The 17,585-nt window shown below is 45.2% G+C and overlaps 4 protein-coding genes across 4 annotated transcripts; all 4 read left to right on the top strand.

Annotated features, from left to right (window-relative positions):
* Window positions 1-1,628: 1,628 nt before the first annotated feature.
* On the top strand, window positions 1,629-3,071 carry LOC102705702 (heptahelical transmembrane protein ADIPOR3-like). The gene is made up of 2 exons (XM_006649509.3): window positions 1,629-1,945; window positions 2,039-3,071. Exons 1-2 carry the CDS (start codon window positions 1,629-1,631, stop codon window positions 2,883-2,885), a joined length of 1,164 nt encoding a protein of 387 aa, XP_006649572.2. The 3' UTR covers window positions 2,886-3,071.
* Window positions 3,072-9,464: 6,393 nt separating this feature from the next.
* Window positions 9,465-11,175, top strand: LOC102705987. Its single transcript, XM_006649510.3, has 3 exons — window positions 9,465-9,837; window positions 10,220-10,386; window positions 10,622-11,175. Exons 1-3 carry the CDS (start codon window positions 9,570-9,572, stop codon window positions 10,823-10,825), a joined length of 639 nt encoding a protein of 212 aa, XP_006649573.1. The 5' UTR covers window positions 9,465-9,569; the 3' UTR covers window positions 10,826-11,175.
* A 1,736-nt stretch (window positions 11,176-12,911) lies between these two features.
* On the top strand, window positions 12,912-14,059 carry LOC102718164 (cysteine-rich and transmembrane domain-containing protein WIH2-like). The gene is made up of 3 exons (XM_015835168.2): window positions 12,912-13,117; window positions 13,290-13,542; window positions 13,693-14,059. Exons 1-3 carry the CDS (start codon window positions 13,069-13,071, stop codon window positions 13,736-13,738), a joined length of 348 nt encoding a protein of 115 aa, XP_015690654.2. The 5' UTR covers window positions 12,912-13,068; the 3' UTR covers window positions 13,739-14,059.
* A 1,438-nt stretch (window positions 14,060-15,497) lies between these two features.
* On the top strand, window positions 15,498-17,566 carry LOC102706264 (40S ribosomal protein S3a-like). Its single transcript, XM_006649511.3, has 6 exons — window positions 15,498-15,666; window positions 15,775-15,880; window positions 16,523-16,660; window positions 16,733-16,918; window positions 17,009-17,209; window positions 17,297-17,566. The coding sequence occupies exons 1-6, from the start codon at window positions 15,608-15,610 to the stop codon at window positions 17,387-17,389; spliced, it is 783 nt and encodes a 260-aa protein (XP_006649574.1). The 5' UTR covers window positions 15,498-15,607; the 3' UTR covers window positions 17,390-17,566.
* The last annotated feature ends 19 nt before the right edge of the window (window positions 17,567-17,585 follow it).

Below are 17,585 nucleotides of genomic sequence, written 5' to 3' on the forward strand. Positions count from 1 at the left end.
CACCGGCCAGCGCAGGTGAAGTTGTGAACGGAACCGTTTCGAACACGAAAACCACGAGAATATCGCTCGACACGCAGAATCCCGGTCAGGTACGCAGGCCGTGGCCTAGTATAGCCCACCATAGGTAGCGAGCCGGAACCAAACAGGCGACGGACCAGGCCTGCAAAAACCACGAAAAACTGAGCAGCGTCTCAAGGGCCACATAGCCCAAGCTCGGCCCCATGCGGCACGCAGGCCGTAGGGATAGCGACGTGGCGTGTTGGTGTATCGCAAAGAACGAGAGAGGGGTGTACAACACGTTTCGGCGTAGATCCAAAAAATTCAATCGGCAATACTATTCTTGGAGGTTTACCACCTGCTTCAACTCCTCCTACACAAGGGGATCATTGTATCCTACGGCATACACATGCTTTGTTTAAGGAAAGATCCAAGAGAACTGCATAGGACTACCATAGGCAACAAGTCGCGCATAGCCTACCACGCTTGGTTTTGCCACCTTCGCAAGTCCACAAATAAATCGGGTTATCGCAGGAGACATGCATGAGATGCATCGTCGGTTCGTCGGCCTGCTAAGGACATGGACGTTGACAGTCGCGAGGCTCCACCATGGTTGGTATCGATAGTCCTAAAAAAAACCACACAAGATTACCCCCATGGTTATATTAATTTTTTTCTTCATATATGTATTTAGCGTTTCACTAAATTGACCAGGGCAACCAAAATTCAGACATGCAGCACCTCGTTGGAGACTTTGGCCGTGGCCGCTTTCAAATGTCAAGCATTAGATATGTGATTAGAATTCTTGACTTGAAACCTGCTAACTGTGCGTTCAGAAAATGATGATAAACAGAAGACATACGCCGAGTTGGCGGCTGCTATAGTCCACTGTGATCTTTAATGGCAACGGCGTTTCTTTGTCGTTCGCAAATTCGAGTGCAATTTTCCAGCCCATTGCTTTGGTGTCCAATTTGTTGGTGATAATCGGTTTGCGTTTATCCTGTTGATACTTTTACGAGAGAGTAGTAGAATCCACCTAAAGTGAACGACCTCTAGCAGCAGTTTTTGCCGTTTTGCACAAGCTATTCCCCAATGCCCCCAACTGATCCTGTCTCCTACCAGCAAATTGCATGACTTGATGAGTTTGGTACAGAAATAAAAAGGAAAGTCTGGAGTTTCATACTCACATATTGCAATCTGCAGTTGATGGGAGCTGTCAGCTGGGACGGGCCGGACACGGGACATACATACATAATTATTAGTGGTCTGTTAAATCCAGCGCTAAACGCTGACTGATGAGGCAGAGGGCTCGGTATTTTTTTTTTCTCGCAACCTGGCGCCCGCCGTTCCACTAATCGGACCGTTTCTGTAAGGTGGCCGAATTTCCCACACCTATGCACGTTAGTGCAGTCGTGCACGCACATGTCAACACTTGACACACCAGCTACTAACTAGACCGCGTACGTCTATATATACGCAAGTTTCAAGCAAGCCATGCAACCAAACTCGAACGTGCATTTCTCTCCCAAATCCAGTTCAAGGTATTAGTTGACCGAGCCAGCTACCACACCACACCACACCACATACGGGAGAGCGTGCTGGTTTTGTCCTAAGGAATTAATCGCCCGGATATGGCTTCATCCACGGTGACATTGGAGAAGACGACCACAATTTGTAGCGGCGACGGCGCTGTCGCCGCCGATGCAGCCGTCGAGACAGCGGCCACGTTGAAGTCTCCTCTCCTGGAGGAAAAGAAGTGCGACGATGGCGCCCGGGGCGGTGTGAAGCGGTGCTGCGAGCGCCAGTACGAGCTCGTCGGCTACGACGCGCTCCCGGCCTTCCTCAAGCACAACGAGTTCATCCTCGACTACTACCGAAGCGAGTGGCCAATCAAGCAGGCGCTCCTCAGCGCCTTCGCCGTCCACAACGAGACCATCAACGTCTGGACGTAAGCTAGCCATCGATCAGAGCTTGTATCATATAGCTAGCCGCAGATTGTGTGCTTCGATTTACTAGTGTGTTTTCCGTGTCTTGATGACAGGCATTTGATCGGTTTCTTCATGTTCCTCGCGTTCACCGTGTGCGCAGCCACGATGGTTCCCATGGAATCCGGCGTGTCTGCTAGCATGGCGACATCCAAGACCCAGGCCAACAACACCGGCAGCAGAATGGTAGTGATGACGATGGGCTACGGCAGCAACGGAGCAGCCGTGGCAGTGCGGGCTCTGCGCAATGTGTCTGTCGAATCGGAGCTGATCGCGGTGGCGTCGTTGTCGGCGGGCAGCCAGGTCGCGCGTTGGCCGTTCTACGCGTACCTCTGCGGCGCCATGTTCTGCCTGCTGATGAGCAGCGCGTGCCACCTGCTGGCCTGCCACTCGGAGCACGCCAGCTACGTGCTGCTCCGCCTCGACTACGCCGGCATCACCGGCCTCATCGTCACCTCCTTCTACCCGCTCGTCTACTACACCTTCCTCTGCGACCCCTTCTTCCGCACGCTCTACCTCGGCTTCATCACGCTGTTCGGCGCCGCGGCGGTGGCCGTCTCGCTGATGCCGGTGTTCGAGGCGCCCGAGCTGCGGTGGGCGCGCGCCGCGCTGTTCACGTGCATTGGCACGTCCGGCCTCGTGCCCATCGTGCACAAGATGCTCGTGTTCGGGGCGCGCCCGGAGGCGGTGCTCACCACGGGCTACGAGATGGCCATGGGGGCCTTCTACCTGGCCGGCGTGGTGGTGTACGCAACCAGGGTGCCGGAGCGGTGGATGCCAGGGAAGTTCGACCTCGCCGGACACAGCCACCAGCTGTTCCACGTGCTCGTCATGGCCGGCGCCTACGCGCACTACCTCGCCGGACTGGTCTACCTGAGCTGGAGGGACGTGGAAGCGTGCTGAGGCGTTCGAGGGTACCGCGCCGGTATCGTACAAAAAATTTGACAACGTGTACCATTTGTTGACTCGGCACCGATTTTTGTATTCTACGGTTCTTTTTTTTTTCCTTTGTTACTGGTGTACTCTTCCAAAGTGAACATATATATGTAGCAATCGTGGACTCGTAAAATGTAATTTGAAAACCGGTTAACACAGAAGAAGGATGGTCGACCATTATTCTAGTTCATTTTGTTGGGTGATTACTCTGATTGAATTCATTCATATAGCAAAGTACATATGCTTTGCAATGGTACATCAAGGGTTTCATACATTCATTTGAGAGGGATAAACTTATATTCTAAAGATAAAATAAGAAACTAATAATAAGTAGAAAGACTATTTTTTTAATGTTAAAAGACATAGAGTAGTTGGTATAAAAAATAAGATAGGTGGTGGAGTGACAGACTCAATACCACCACCATTGCTTTATTTTAAAGTAGTATAGATATAGAGAAATCCCGGGCGTTGAGCTTAGACAAATCTTGTCTGACATAAGTTGATAACCTCTTCGCCAATAAGCAATTCTCGTAAGTTTCCATCTGCATAGAGGTGCTCCGTCTTTTATTAGACGAAGATAAAAGATTATCTGATTTTTTTATAACTATTTTATGGTACAGAGGATGTAATTAATTGCTATAAAATTAAAATTTTACTTTAGAAATATAAGATGATCAATTCTATTTGTCAACTTTTTATAAAATATGTATTATTTAGTAAGTCGGAAAATATGCGTGTAAAAACGATAAATAATCTTAAAAAAAGTAGCATTAGTCACTGTTATGCGGTAATATGTTTAACTTTTTTGGGGATAACGTTTGACCATTCGTCTTATTCAAAAATTTAGTATAAATATAAAAAATGGTAAGTCTAACTTAAAGTTCTTTTGATAATAAAGTAAGCCACAAGCAAAATAAATAGTATTTTCATAATTTTTTATATAAGACAAATAATTAAACATTGTAAGAAAAAAAAGTTAAATATCATAACTGTTATGGAACCTACCGATACGCCATCGAACATGCAACTCTATGGTGTGCATGGGACACATGCAGACTTCATAAATTGGGTGTGCACGGGACACTGGCAAGATTTTCCTGGGCTCTACGGTGTGCGGACGAATCTATGGCGTCAGTAGCGCGCGCAGACTTAAGGGGATCAAGTCAAAGCGGTGCGCACCGAGCTGTGTGGCGCGGGTTGCGCCGGCCGGCGACCACGACGAACTGGCTCGACTACGGCAGTAGTGGCGCCGTCAGAATTGTCGTTCTGGCCTTGTGGTCGAGTCAATTCCGAGGCATCGGACAAAACTGCGAGATCCACATGAATCGGGAACCTTTCAAATCGTGCAGGAATTTAAAGATGGTAGCCTGCTCGATCCGTGATGTTTCTGTGTGTACGCTGGTTAATAGCGGATGCAGAAAATAGTAGCGCTGGCCTTCAGCGAAGTAGCGCATAGATCCCGGTGGGAAACGTGGATGAAGCGTGTGCAAATCAACTCGTAGTTCGCGTAAGATTCGTGACGACACTCTTTGAGGTGGAAAATCCGTCCAAACTGGCGGCTAAATTAAAATTAGGGGTGTATTAGAGTCATCAGGTAGGCCGTAGGCCCATCTGGCCCGTTACTCTATCTCGGGCCATTCGAACAAAGAAACTTAGAGAAGCAGAAGCCTAGTGGCCCATGTTAGATATTACTCGGACAGATATGAAAAATGTGTATATTACGTCCCTCAACATAAAACTGGGTATAACGTACCGCTCGTCTCAAAACCGGTGCAAATGATGTCATAAGTAGTATTGAGACTGATTTTTACTGACGTAGTACATACTTAGCTAGTTTGATTTGGTCCTCGTCCCATGTAGCCATGAAGTGACACTAGAAGCATAGTTAAAATAAATTATACTGGGCCTATACATTAGTAAAAAAAGATAAAAATTAGGTGGTTATTGTTTAAACTTTTGAGAGAAAAGTAAAACAATATATGTGCAAATAAAAAATAATTGTAAATATTTTTTATGTAAGTAAAACTTTTTATTTTTCTCTTTAGTGTCACGACAATGCCATGGGATATGAGGATCAAGTCAGACCAATCACATATATATCACGTCAGCAAAAATTGCTCTCAATATTGTCTTAAGATCGTATCATTAGATGTGAGGAATATATTGTAACATGTTTTGAGGAAAATCACGAGTTTAGCTGAAGGACGTAAACCACACATGCACCCAACCCCTTGAATGTTCCTCTCACGGGCCCACCAGCGGCAGAGGACAATGGTGGCAAGGACTGGCACTAGCCAAACCTTGCCGAGGCCATCGAACACTGCTTACCCTCTTCCATACAATTAATTACTACTTCCTCCGCTTTATAATATAAGAAGTTTTAGCTATGCTTAAATTTATCTATTAACCAAGGTATATTGTTTATACATGCTTAGATTCACTGATATCTATATGAATTTAGAATACGCTAGAAAATCTTACATTATGAAATAGAGATAGTAATAAATATCATATAGCTTTTGATCCATACAAATGAGTTATCTAATATAAAATATTTAATTTTTCATTCTTAGTAGACTCTTTTCACTCACATGTGATATACAGTGTAATTCATGCTATGCAACTTGTTTCTTCCTCCATGCTACTAGCTGGTTTTTATTCATATTTTACCTATCAGAAAGTCTAGCGTACGGTATGTCGTACGAACGGGACAGTCATGCATGTTGTGCGTATCCTCCACGTAACATATATCAACAGGTGCAGCATCTCGTCATCGTCGAACTCGCTGATACGATGCACTCAAGCGCGCCCTTCACGTCGGTGTACATCATGGTCGGAAACATCGCGATCACATCCTGGTCGAGCCCACGCTGCCGCTGCGATCACCCTACGCCGGTCTGAGGCAACGGCGTGGCTGAGTAGTCCACGCGGCCGCCATAGCAGTGGCGCATGTAGATGGAAAAGAAGCAAGAAAGAAGTGATACCACTTCTTTTTTGGCCATAGCAGTGGCCGCTGTAGCAGTGGTTTTTTTTTTTGTGTGTGTGTGTGGGGCGAGGAGACCTACGACGAAACTGCTAAATCTGATATATGTTGATACCTTTTGATATCATATGACATATTTGATACATTCTGATACCATGTGATACTACTTAGAACATAGTGGATTGATACCTTTTGATATCTTTTAGGATCTTTTGGTATCATCTGACATAAGTTGATATTAATCGGTATCATCCAGGTTTCTATATAGAAATCAAGCGATACATATCAACACTTATTTGATACTTATCGATATATGCTGACATCATATGATACCACTTAGAACCATTTGGTACCGCTTGGTACTATCTGGTACCATGTGATACCTGCATCTTTTTAAGTTTTTCTTGTCACGTGACGCTATGATACCAGAGGATACCAAAGGTATCATCTAGTAACAGCACGCACTGGTATGTGAGACGTATATAAGTACGAAGGCGGTGGAGACGTGCGACACACTGCGGTAAGAACGCAACATCGGTGGAGGCCGGAGACAATGGCGGAGGCGGCGACATGCGGTGACGGTGGACGGGTGGACGATGGCGAGCGGACGTGGACGGACGGCGCGTGTCAGCAGACACGGACGCGGGCGGACGCGGATGCGGGCAGACACGACACGAGCGTCAGCGGACGCGGATGCGGGCGCACTCGGGCTCGGCGGATGATACCATGTTTTATTTTAATTATCCCGGCCGTCCGCCGGCATACCGTGGCGTAGTCTCCCTCTTTAGCAATTAGGAACCTTAATGTAGACTAACAATCATTGCACGTCAAACAAAAAAAACTAACAATCAGTCTCACTATTAATTAGATCTTCACTATACTAACAAATATCAATTGTTATATTCATTTCTGTAAACATTTTTAACATACTTTATTTTTATAGCACTAAGAACTACAGAAACTATTATATAAATTGATTTAAACATACATTCGTACGTGTATACGGTGCATATCTCCATTTTACTCTAAATTGGCCTTAATGGTGGCGGACAGCGGGAGGACGCATGGTGGAGAAAGCGCTTAGCTATACCTCGTTTTTAATCCGTCCTCCGCCGCTAAGGCCCACCAATACCAAACGGTGTCGTCATAACACCCGCTTTCTCCCGCAGAAGTCAAGTACGTAAGGCGGGCTCTGTTCTCGACTCGTCGATTTGAGGCCCGGGCGATGTATTTTTCAGTTCATCGGCGCTTGTCAGTCGACTCCCCAGGTTGAAGCAAATGAAGCGAGCAGCAAGCGACACGAGGGGCACGTGGCCGATCCCCCAACAGAAAAGGCGAAGGTTTTAACTTGATCATTAATCCATCAGCGACGCTAACCGTGGCAACAAAACAACCGGATACCTCCGCCATAACGCACAGGATCGCGTCGTTCGTTGCTCACCCGCCGTGCGGGACCATGCACACCACACGCTATCGCGTCCAGCCAGTGGGGAGTTGTTGCGACAACAACGAAGCAGTGGAGCAGCGCAGAGCTCTCTCTGCTTTGCTTAGGCTCGCAGCTTCTTATCTCCGCAAGTGCGTCGTCGTCGTCGTCGCAGCCTTTGCCTCCTCGTCCCTCCGCCTGTTGCTGCGTCCGCGCGCCGTTACTATACCCTTCAGCGAGAAGAAAGTGTAGAGCCGGACACATGCTCCCGTCGCATCCGCGCCATTTCCATGGCCGCTTGCTAGATCAGGCTGCAGGGGATGGGCACCGTTGCTTGAACACCAATCCAATGCATGCGCAGCTTGATAACCGCTGGGTGGTTTGTGTCGTGTGCGCTTATTCTCGTGTGCAATGCGACAAGCGCTACATCCACGGTGACGCGCCCGTCTCAACCTACCTACGGATTTCTTGGCCGGTATGGATGCGTGTTCAGGGGCTTCTCCAGACTCCCGTCAGACGGTCGCGATGCGTGTTAACGCTTCACAGGGCGTGCAAAGCTGCAGGTGTGGTAGTAGTGAATTTTATATGGAGACCCGACCAAACCGGCTCCGTGGGGTGAAAGCAATGAGGTAACCACCACCGGTGGCGTCCGCCGGAGCGAGGAGGGTCTTGCTTATTGCAGGCTCTTGTAGACTTGTATTGTCTCTGGTAGTGCATATGCTTGCTCACGACCTCACGTGCTCAGGGCAGTGGCCTGAAACTTTTGCTAAAGAATGGATTGCGGACAGTGCTGCAAAGGCCAGGGTCAATCTTTTCGTTTTTTTAAAAAACAAATAATATATTTGTAAACATAAACTAATTTATAAATAAAATTTTAATATATGTGTTCTTAGTACATAAAAGATAAGACTACAAATAAAATATCTTAAAAATATCTTAAAATCAACTGTAAATTTAAATTAAAAAACATTTTTTTTTGCTTATAGCCTACGCAGTGTGCGCGGGTAGGTGGGTTTGGAATGGGTGATCGAGGGAAATAATGAAATCAGCAAAGATTGTTTTGTTGTTTTCAGAAGCTAATCAAACTCCATTCAAACACCCTCGTAAAAGGAAAAAAAATCGAGAAGTTGAGAACTGAAAGGATGGTTACTATATGTCTTTTTGCTTTGAGCAATTTTACTTCCTTAAGAAAATATACCATTGTTTTCTATGTAAAATTTGATATCTCTTGATATGTTAGATTGATACCTTATGGTACCTTTTTAAGGATGAAAAAAAATACTCTTTCCCTATTGCTTATACTTATCAACCAAAATTTAGATTTTCATCTTTAGAGTTGGTTTTGGTTTTTTTATCAAAATTTATTTTTCAGTTTTAACTTTTAAATTGTTAAATATATATATATATATATAATTTTTATTCATAAAATATTTTTATTTACAAATATACAATTTGACTTTGTTCTTTAAAAAAACCAAAAAATCATCTCCGGTGGTTCTTGATCGGTTTTTACTGCTTCACATTTCGAAAATATAGCAAACTAATAAAGGATATGACATGCTATGGTACTACGGATATAAGGGTCCATTTGAATCACAGGAATGAAAAAACAGAGAAATATAAAAAACATAGGATTCTGACAGGAATACAAGTGTAAAATAGAGATTGCAAGACACATGAAAAATGTAGGAATAACCGTTTGATTGGACCACAGGAAAAACACAGAAATTTGAGGAGAGATATAGACTCAAAGGATTTTTTTCCATGAGGTTCAACCTCATGTTAAATTTACTCTAAAACTTGTATAGGAAGATGTATTTCATATAAATTTTATAGGATTTCATAAGTTTCATTCTTTTGATTCAAAAGAATTGGTAGGAAAAACTCCTATAAAAATGAAATCCTCGAATTAGTATGAAATTTCTTTGAATAAAGGGCCTAATATGGGCCCTAATATGTCACTGGTTTGATGAATTTAGAACAGAGGAGCGAGTAGGACGTTTCAAATGGAAAATACCTCCTGTCCGCCACGTATCACCTGTGTCTCGTTATGAACTTATGAGTGTGACCAGACCAGCCATGGTACAAGACTACAAGTACAACTACTAGGCAGCTGTAGTATAAAACGCTCGCCACTTCCACCTGTGGCGGTCACTCGCCGAGCCTCTCGCAGCTCTACCGACAGAAACAGAAGGGGAAACTCGACCAAGAAAACGGGCGTCGCGCGACACCGTCGTCGGCGCATATGGGCAACTGCCAGGCAGCGGAGGTGGCGACTGTGCTCATCCAGCACCCGGGCGGCGGCCGCACGGAGCGCGCGTACTGGGCGCTGTCGGCGGGGGCCGTCATGGCGGCCAACCCGGGTCACTACGTCGCCGCCGTGATCACCTCGCCTCCCGCCGCCGGCGCCTCCACGGCCGCCGCCGCCGTCGCGCCCGTCAAGCACCTCAAGTTGCTCCGCCCCGACGACACGCTACTGCTCGGCCGCGTCTACCGCCTCGTCAGCTTCGAAGGTACGCACCGCGCCACGCCGCGCGGCGGCATGCTGCAGCTGCTCTGTTCTTGTTGTCTAGTTGCCGCCCACGCACACTTGCACCTAAAAGTTGATCAGATTCAGATGTGCTCGCAAGCATGCAATCGGCAGCACATCGCTGATGATAAAGATGAGATTCGTGCGCGTCGTGCTCGCTAAAATGCCGGTTTTTTGACTAAAACGGCAGGATAACCATCACCTTTCTTGAGGCGTATGTGATCACCCCTCTTGCTCCCCTGGACTTCCCATAGAAAGTTGGAGCCGTCTCTGATTAGCCTTCACCTTTTTTCCCTTTATTTTGGTCCTGTCGCTTTTAGTTTGCCAGCTGAACTGAATGATTGTGTTCGTGTGTGTGTGACCAGAGGTGCTGAGAGAGTTCGCATCGAAGCGCCATGTCAAGCTTAGCCGCGTCACGATCAAGGCCAAGGAGGAAATGGGTGAGTCGAAGACCCACAAACCTCGCCGCCGGCGAGGCAGTAGCGGCGGCATCGCGCCTGAGGAGGAGTACTCTAGCCGGTCACTCGCAAAGGTAGCGTGCAGCTTCTCCAGACCCAATGTCGTTATCTGTGTTTACGGACTACGGAATTTCATTTGCTCGCGTGTGCACGCCAAAATTCCCATGAACAGACCAGTCTCCATCCGTTGGATGGCATTACGAACCGCAAATCACCATTACTATTTCCAAACTAGCTTTAACCTGTCAATGGCCGTGGCAACAACCGTGCTTGTGAATCCACTCATATTCTCGTGTCTCCACGGTCCAGGTCATGCGCCAATCTGACGAGCCGGAGTCCGCGGCGAGCCCGACCGCAGCGCCAAGGCCGGAGAACGATATCGGTAACCACGCCGGGGAGCCGGACGAGGCGGACTGCGACCTGGAAGCCCTGCTGCCGCCGCATGGGGTGGTGTTAGGCCGGCGAGTCTGCCGGCAATGGAGGCCAGCGCTGCAGAGCATCCCGGAAGGGTGAGGGCGAGGGCGGCCCAACTATGTTGGCCGACGGCGCGCGAGCCTTCGTCGTTCCGAGCACTCAGTGTTAGTACTCCAGTGCAGTAGTTAAGTGAACCTGTGATGCAGTGCAGCAGTAGTGTTGCCTTGTACAATAAGCTAGTGCCTTGTGGATATATCCTTCCAGAAATTAATCCAGCTGATGGCTGGTACGTACTAATGGAATGATGGGGTACATATATATAGCGTGCGCCTAGCTAAAACCTTGCATGTGTCTAAAAACTACTTCCTGAAATGCTTATATGCTTATTTTGGAAGAGGAGTAACTTTGATAATAAAAATTAAATCTGTTATTTTCATACTACTATACAATTTAAGTTGTAGAAATTAGCTATAAACTTGCATGTTTTTGGAATGTTATATATCTTGTTATTTTATCCTATTATTTTTCTAAAAAATAGTCACCGATGACATGTAAGTAAAGAGAAAGAGTAATTTTATAGTTCTTGAAAATTTTAGGTACTCTCGGTACCTCTCAAGTCTGTAAAATTATTGAAAAGAGTAAGCATTTGACGAAGAAGGCAACATTTGACGTAGAAGGCGCACTCTCGGTACCTCTCAAGTCTGTAAAATTGCTGAAAATAGTAAGCATATGACGTACAAGGGGCTGACTCCGGTGTATTTTACTAGTAGTATAATTCAATCCATACCGTTGATATTTTTATCGGACGACTATAATTAAATTATACTATCAACATTATTATGTGTACTAAAAATTTGAAGGGGTAATATCGTCCTTTTATTATGGTCTTTATTAAAAAACATAATTATAAAATATTACTAATTAAGTAATCAACAAAGTACAAAATATTTTTTTACTAGTAGTAAAATCCACCGGATAGTTGCAAACGGTAGAAATGGAAATACTTTCCAAGGTGAGCATAGCATTTCTCGAAAATGACACGATGTAGGCAGGCAGGCGGGCGACGTGTAGTCGTGATCAATCTCAGGTGCCAAATATACAATGCTATTACTCCAAATTAGAGATACTTGCCTGCAGCGATTAGAATGTGACAGAGATGCACGATGTTTCGTTGTTTCTGCATACGGCCAATCCAAATTTCCGTCTCGGAGATTAGCTTTTGTCCATGAGCGAGCCCGGCAGTCACCGTCGGTTGGCCCGTCCGCCATCAGGCTGCTAGAGCTTGTGCATGCAAGATGCCCGTGATCTTGACAATTCAGGAAGCAAAGCCTATACAACCAGCTGAGCATCCTCCCGGTCACTTGACTGCAGCTGCTCGTCGAGTTGGGTCCGGTCCAAGCGGCGCAACATACACACGAGCCATGATCGCAGAGAACACATGAGCCATGGTCACAGAGAGGGCACTGGGTTGCTCAGGGTTTCGTCAGTGTCGTTCGGAAGGTGGAATGGATGGAAGCGTGTGGGAGATGGGTTTGGACTGGCAAGTGACATGACTGCATGGAGGAGGAGTGTATGACCGGTGATGCATGTGTGACTTGAAACTTGCCTGCAGCATATAGCATCCCCGGACGAAGCAAATTCTTCCTTTATGGGCTAGTATCGTAATAAACTTATTTTTGTTTTTCCATGTCCAACGTTTGACCATTTATTTTATTTGAAATTTTTTTACGATTAATATTTTTAATTGTTACTAGATGATAAAATATGAATAATACTTTATACGTGACTAATTTTTTAAAGTTTTATACACATTTTTTAAATAAGATGAATGGACAAACGTTGGACACGAAAAAACGAAAAATACGATTCGTGTGGCGTGCGTGCATGCATGCATTGTACGGTACTCTCTGTATGGTACACTAGCTGCCAGTCTAGTCTCGAAAGGCAAAGTTATGATATTTTGATGCAGAAAATTTTTGAATGCAGCGAGTTGAAAGATGCGTAGACAGAACAACCGTGCGTCCGTGTCTGCGTGCTCTTCGCTTGCGGATTCCAAGGAGTGGCGGATCGTTTGGATTCTGTTGCAGTGTTGTTGCCAAGAATAGCCATGGCTCCCTTGCCATTGCAATGACCGTGTGAGTCCGTGACAAAATTAGCATAAACTCGTTTGTCGATCCGGTCTCGACCGCTCTAGCCTCCTCGTTTCTTGACCTCTGCATCAGATCGGCACAGACTGAGACCACCACATTCTCCCAGTTCCAGCCACAAATCTTGATCAGTTCCATTTGTTTGCTGCACTGCATCAACAGGCGTCAGGTCAGGACTCAGGAGGCGATCGATCGATGAGCTACTACAATCCTCACGCCCATGTCGGCGTCCCCCCGCCACAAGGTCAGACGCAGAATCTGCATTCGATATATCGCATCGGATTGCTGCTCAATTGATCCATCTTCTCTTCTCTGTCTCGTGGATGGCATGCACTGCGTCTCCGATCGATGAATACTTTTCCGTGGAGATGAAATCTCGTCGGACTTACAGATATGGGGTTTGCTCCGACGTGCAGGATACCCGCCGCCGATGGACGGGTACGGCAAGGGCGGCGGCGTCGACGAGCACCACCACCAACACCAACACCAACACCATCAGTACCCGCCGCAGCCGATGGGGTACCCGGGGGCACACCCGTACGCCCCGCCGCCGCCGCAGCCATATGGATACGCGCAGCCGCCGCCGCAGATGTACCCGCCGCCGTACGCGCAGCCGCCGCCTCCTCCACCGTACCGGAACGATCGCCGCCCGACGTTTTGCCAGGGATGGTACGCGCTTTTCTCCTCACCTCAATGGATTAACATCAAATTCCGGTGTTAGGATGGTCAAAGCTCCAACACCGTGATCAAGAATCATAGTATACTGTATACATGATCATGTTTTTTTTCTGTCTCTCGTATCTTGGTTTGATTGCGCAGCCTCGCGGCGCTTTGTTGCTGCTGTCTCATGGACGCATGCCTCTGACGACGCCGAGAGGGATTTTCCAGACGCGATCGTGCGTAGATGATAATTCACTGTAGATGCCGAGGTGCGACGTGTCGCCATCTAACTTGTGCGTGAGTTGATGTACCGACGATGCACACGATTTGCTGCTCGGGTAGTCGAATCTTTCCTAAAAAAAATTCTGCTCCTACGGTGAAAACTTCTTGTCCGTATTCGACCCGTTTGAAATGCGGTTTATTTCTTTTCCTCGAAACCGAGCACACCGTATAGGCCAAACTTATAGCAGCCTAACCGTTTAACCTGCACCTGAAAACTTTTATTATTTTTTGAACCTTTCGATTTTTTTAACGGAATCCTCTTAAAACATCTTTTCAAACCTGGACCTTTTATTATTACAAGTCTTGACAGGGTTAAGTTTTAAAATTTTAATGTAAAATGGTGCAAAAGATAATAAAATTCCTGCTGATAAGCGATCAAACAACATATAAAAGTAGCCAGAAAATAGTTTATCTATACGCTATCTAAACATGTGTTATTTAATGTTTTTAAAAATAAAAATGATAAAATAATAAACCAACTATAAGTTTAAAACCTAAAAATTGGCATCCGCATATAAGATACTCTCTCAACTATTTTACCTCTCTCGACTATCATCTGAGTTTAATATTGTCTCTGTCTAGAGACCAAATAAAAGATTTCAACTCCATACAAAACTAGAGTTGAGCATATTGGAGTGATTAGGAAAATAAACTATAGAGATAGAAACAAATTAAGTTCGAGTAACACCATAGTTCCACTGTGGACTCAGTTAGTCAGTTTCTAAAATTAAATTTAGAAGCTGAAACCTGACCAATCGGACCGTAGGCTACATAAAATGTCAAAACCGGCTCATGTTGATTTTGTCCGGATGTGCTGATGCACTCATGCACACGCCATTTGACTAGGATCGAGTATTCGAGTCATGCTCAAATACTGCTCCCGTGAAAACTTGCTGTTCGTGTTCGATCTATTTGAAGTATGTTGTTTTTACTTTGTCCATCCCAACATTAGTATTTTCATGTTCAAATTTTATATTATAATATAAACATTTATGCACTTATACATATGATTTTAATCATTCGAATAATTCTAGAACAAATGAGATGCATAGAAAGGGCATCTAATCAATGCAAAATTTAAAATTACCCAATAAAGTGACTAAAAAAATCTTTTAACACTTTTTTGTTCCTCGATAAACAAACTAAAGATATTTATATTCTGGAACAGAAATATTACTTTCTTTCCTCGAAACTCAAAACACAGTACAGGCCGAACTTATAGCAGCCAAACACCTTTTTACCTATTACTGATACGCCTTAAAACAACATGCAAGTAACCAAAAATTAATTTTTAGATACGATTATATATATATATATATATATATATATATATATATATATATATATATATATATATATATATATATATATATATATGTTAAACCAATGATGAAAACTAAACAAGGATGGAGAGAGAGAAAAAAAGGCTAAAACAACCCTAAAATTAAGCCTTGAAGTTCTGGCCCTGGCTTAGAAGCTGAAAGGCCCAAATCATGCAACCCTCGTCTCAGCCCAACTGCAAGGCCTGAGGCCCAAGGCCCAAGGCCCACTGTACCGCAGCGAGGTGCACAAGGCCGAGGCTGGCGAACCCTAGCTGACAAAGCGGCCGCTCACTAAAAGGAGACCTGGATGGGCCTCTCCTCATCGCAGCCGTCCATCGGTTCGAGCGCCCCATCCAACCTTACGATTGGACGAGGGAACCCTCGGACCTACGCGCCGCGTCCACTTCAACACGCGAGCAAGGCAGCGCCGCCGCCGCCGCCTCCACTGAGTGCCCGGAGCAGCGTCAGCCATGGCGGTAGGTAAGAACAAGCGCATCTCCAAGGGGAAGAAGGGGTCCAAGAAGAAGACGTGAGTGCCCCGCCAGCCCACCGTTCTCTCCTCTCCCGCTTTGAGATCCATGCCTCTTCGTTTTGCTCGCTATGTGTGGTGCTGATGCGGCTTCGCGGCTTCTTGCAGCGTTGATCCCTTCTCGAAGAAGGATTGGTACGACATCAAGGCCCCGTCGGTGTTCAATGTGCGGAACATCGGCAAGACGCTTGTGTCCAGGACTCAGGGTACAAAGGTACGAGCCATGCTTGATTTTTTTGTTGGGTATTTGATACTGCGATCTTGTGTTTGAGCGAAGTATTTGTTGCCTAGTCTTTCCTGTGTTCATAGGATGTAGACGACCATGACCTTGTCGACAATGAAATGCATGTATTTGGCAACTTTGTATGATTGTATGTTAGTGTTGCGTGTGTGCACTGCATATGGTAAGGTTGATCTATATGCTGTTCAATCTAAGAGAGCATGGGGATCTATATGCTGTACATCCCAATTGATTATTCTGTCAAACATCAAACTATGGTTCCAACCATAGAAAGCATAACATTCTGTGTTATTGAATTAGTCTTCTAGTTTAACTAATTTATGTGTTTGCCCACATTTTTTTTTCTGCTTATGCACTATTAGGTTTTTGCAACTAATAATTAAAAAAACTAGTGTTAGCGGTGAATGTGCTATGTAAACACGTCTGTATTGCAATGGTTATATTCTTTACTAGAGTTTGGGGGTTGCAATATGTAAGATACATGAGTAATTGTGGTCCTATCTTTCAATGTTATAGTGCTTAAATTGTGGGTATCCTTAATTTTGTGAGTCTATCAGCCTAGTTGTGTCAAGTGATGATATCGTTTGCTGATTTTCAATATTTCCTTTGTTGCAGATTGCTTCTGAAGGGTTGAAGCATAGAGTTTTTGAGGTATCCTTAGCTGATCTCCAGAATGATGAGGATCAGGCATACAGGAAGATAAGACTCCGTGCAGAGGATGTGCAAGGGAAGAACGTGCTCACGAACTTCTGGGTAATTGTTCCTTCTTAGGGCAAAATTTTCTATTAGATTATATCTTTTTTTTCCTAACCAGTTCTATTGCAGGGCATGGACTTCACGACCGATAAGCTGAGGTCGTTGGTCAAGAAGTGGCAGACGCTGATTGAGGCCCATGTGGATGTTAAGACTACTGACAACTACATGCTCCGCCTGTTCTGCATTGGATTCACCAAAAGGCGTCCAAACCAAGTGAAGCGCACATGCTATGCTCAGGCGAGCCAGATCAGACAGGTAATTTCATTGCCAATGTCTAGTTGATTTAGGTATATTGATCATGCTATTGTGGAGCTGCTATATTTAATCTTTGATTGTAATGTGTAGATTCGCCGTAAAATGGTTGAAATTATGGCCAATCAAGCTTCAACCTGTGACCTAAAGGAGCTAGTTTCAAAGTTTATTCCAGAAGTCATTGGCAAGGATATCGAGAAGGCGACATCCAGCATTTTCCCACTCCAGAATGTGTTTGTCCGCAAGGTGAAGATTTTGAAGGCCCCAAAATTCGACCTGGGAAAGCTGATGGAGGTGACTGTTGCCATCCATTGTACTGTTTTCATTTTGAGCCTGTATGTTATGAATCAACATTCTAACATGGGTTGTGGCTTGTGACAGGTCCATGGTGACTACAAGGATGACATCGGTACAAAGGTGGAAAGGCCTGCAGAAGATGAGGCCATGGTAGGACAGGAGGTTGCTGCTGAGTAGAGAGACTTATCATTAATGTTGCTGCTAGCGTAATTTAGACATACATCATGTATCACCTACCTAGTTCTGGATCATGAACATCATAGTCAGTTTCAGTTTTGATGGCAGCTTTCTGAATATTTTGTTGACACTACTTGCTAGTTATTTTTCATCAGAAAAACGAAGTATGTTACCAAATTAATACTATCTCTGTCCC

Source organism: Oryza brachyantha, chromosome 3, assembly GCF_000231095.2.
Source record: "Oryza brachyantha chromosome 3, ObraRS2, whole genome shotgun sequence".
In the NCBI taxonomy this organism is placed as follows: Eukaryota; Viridiplantae; Streptophyta; class Magnoliopsida; order Poales; family Poaceae; genus Oryza; species Oryza brachyantha.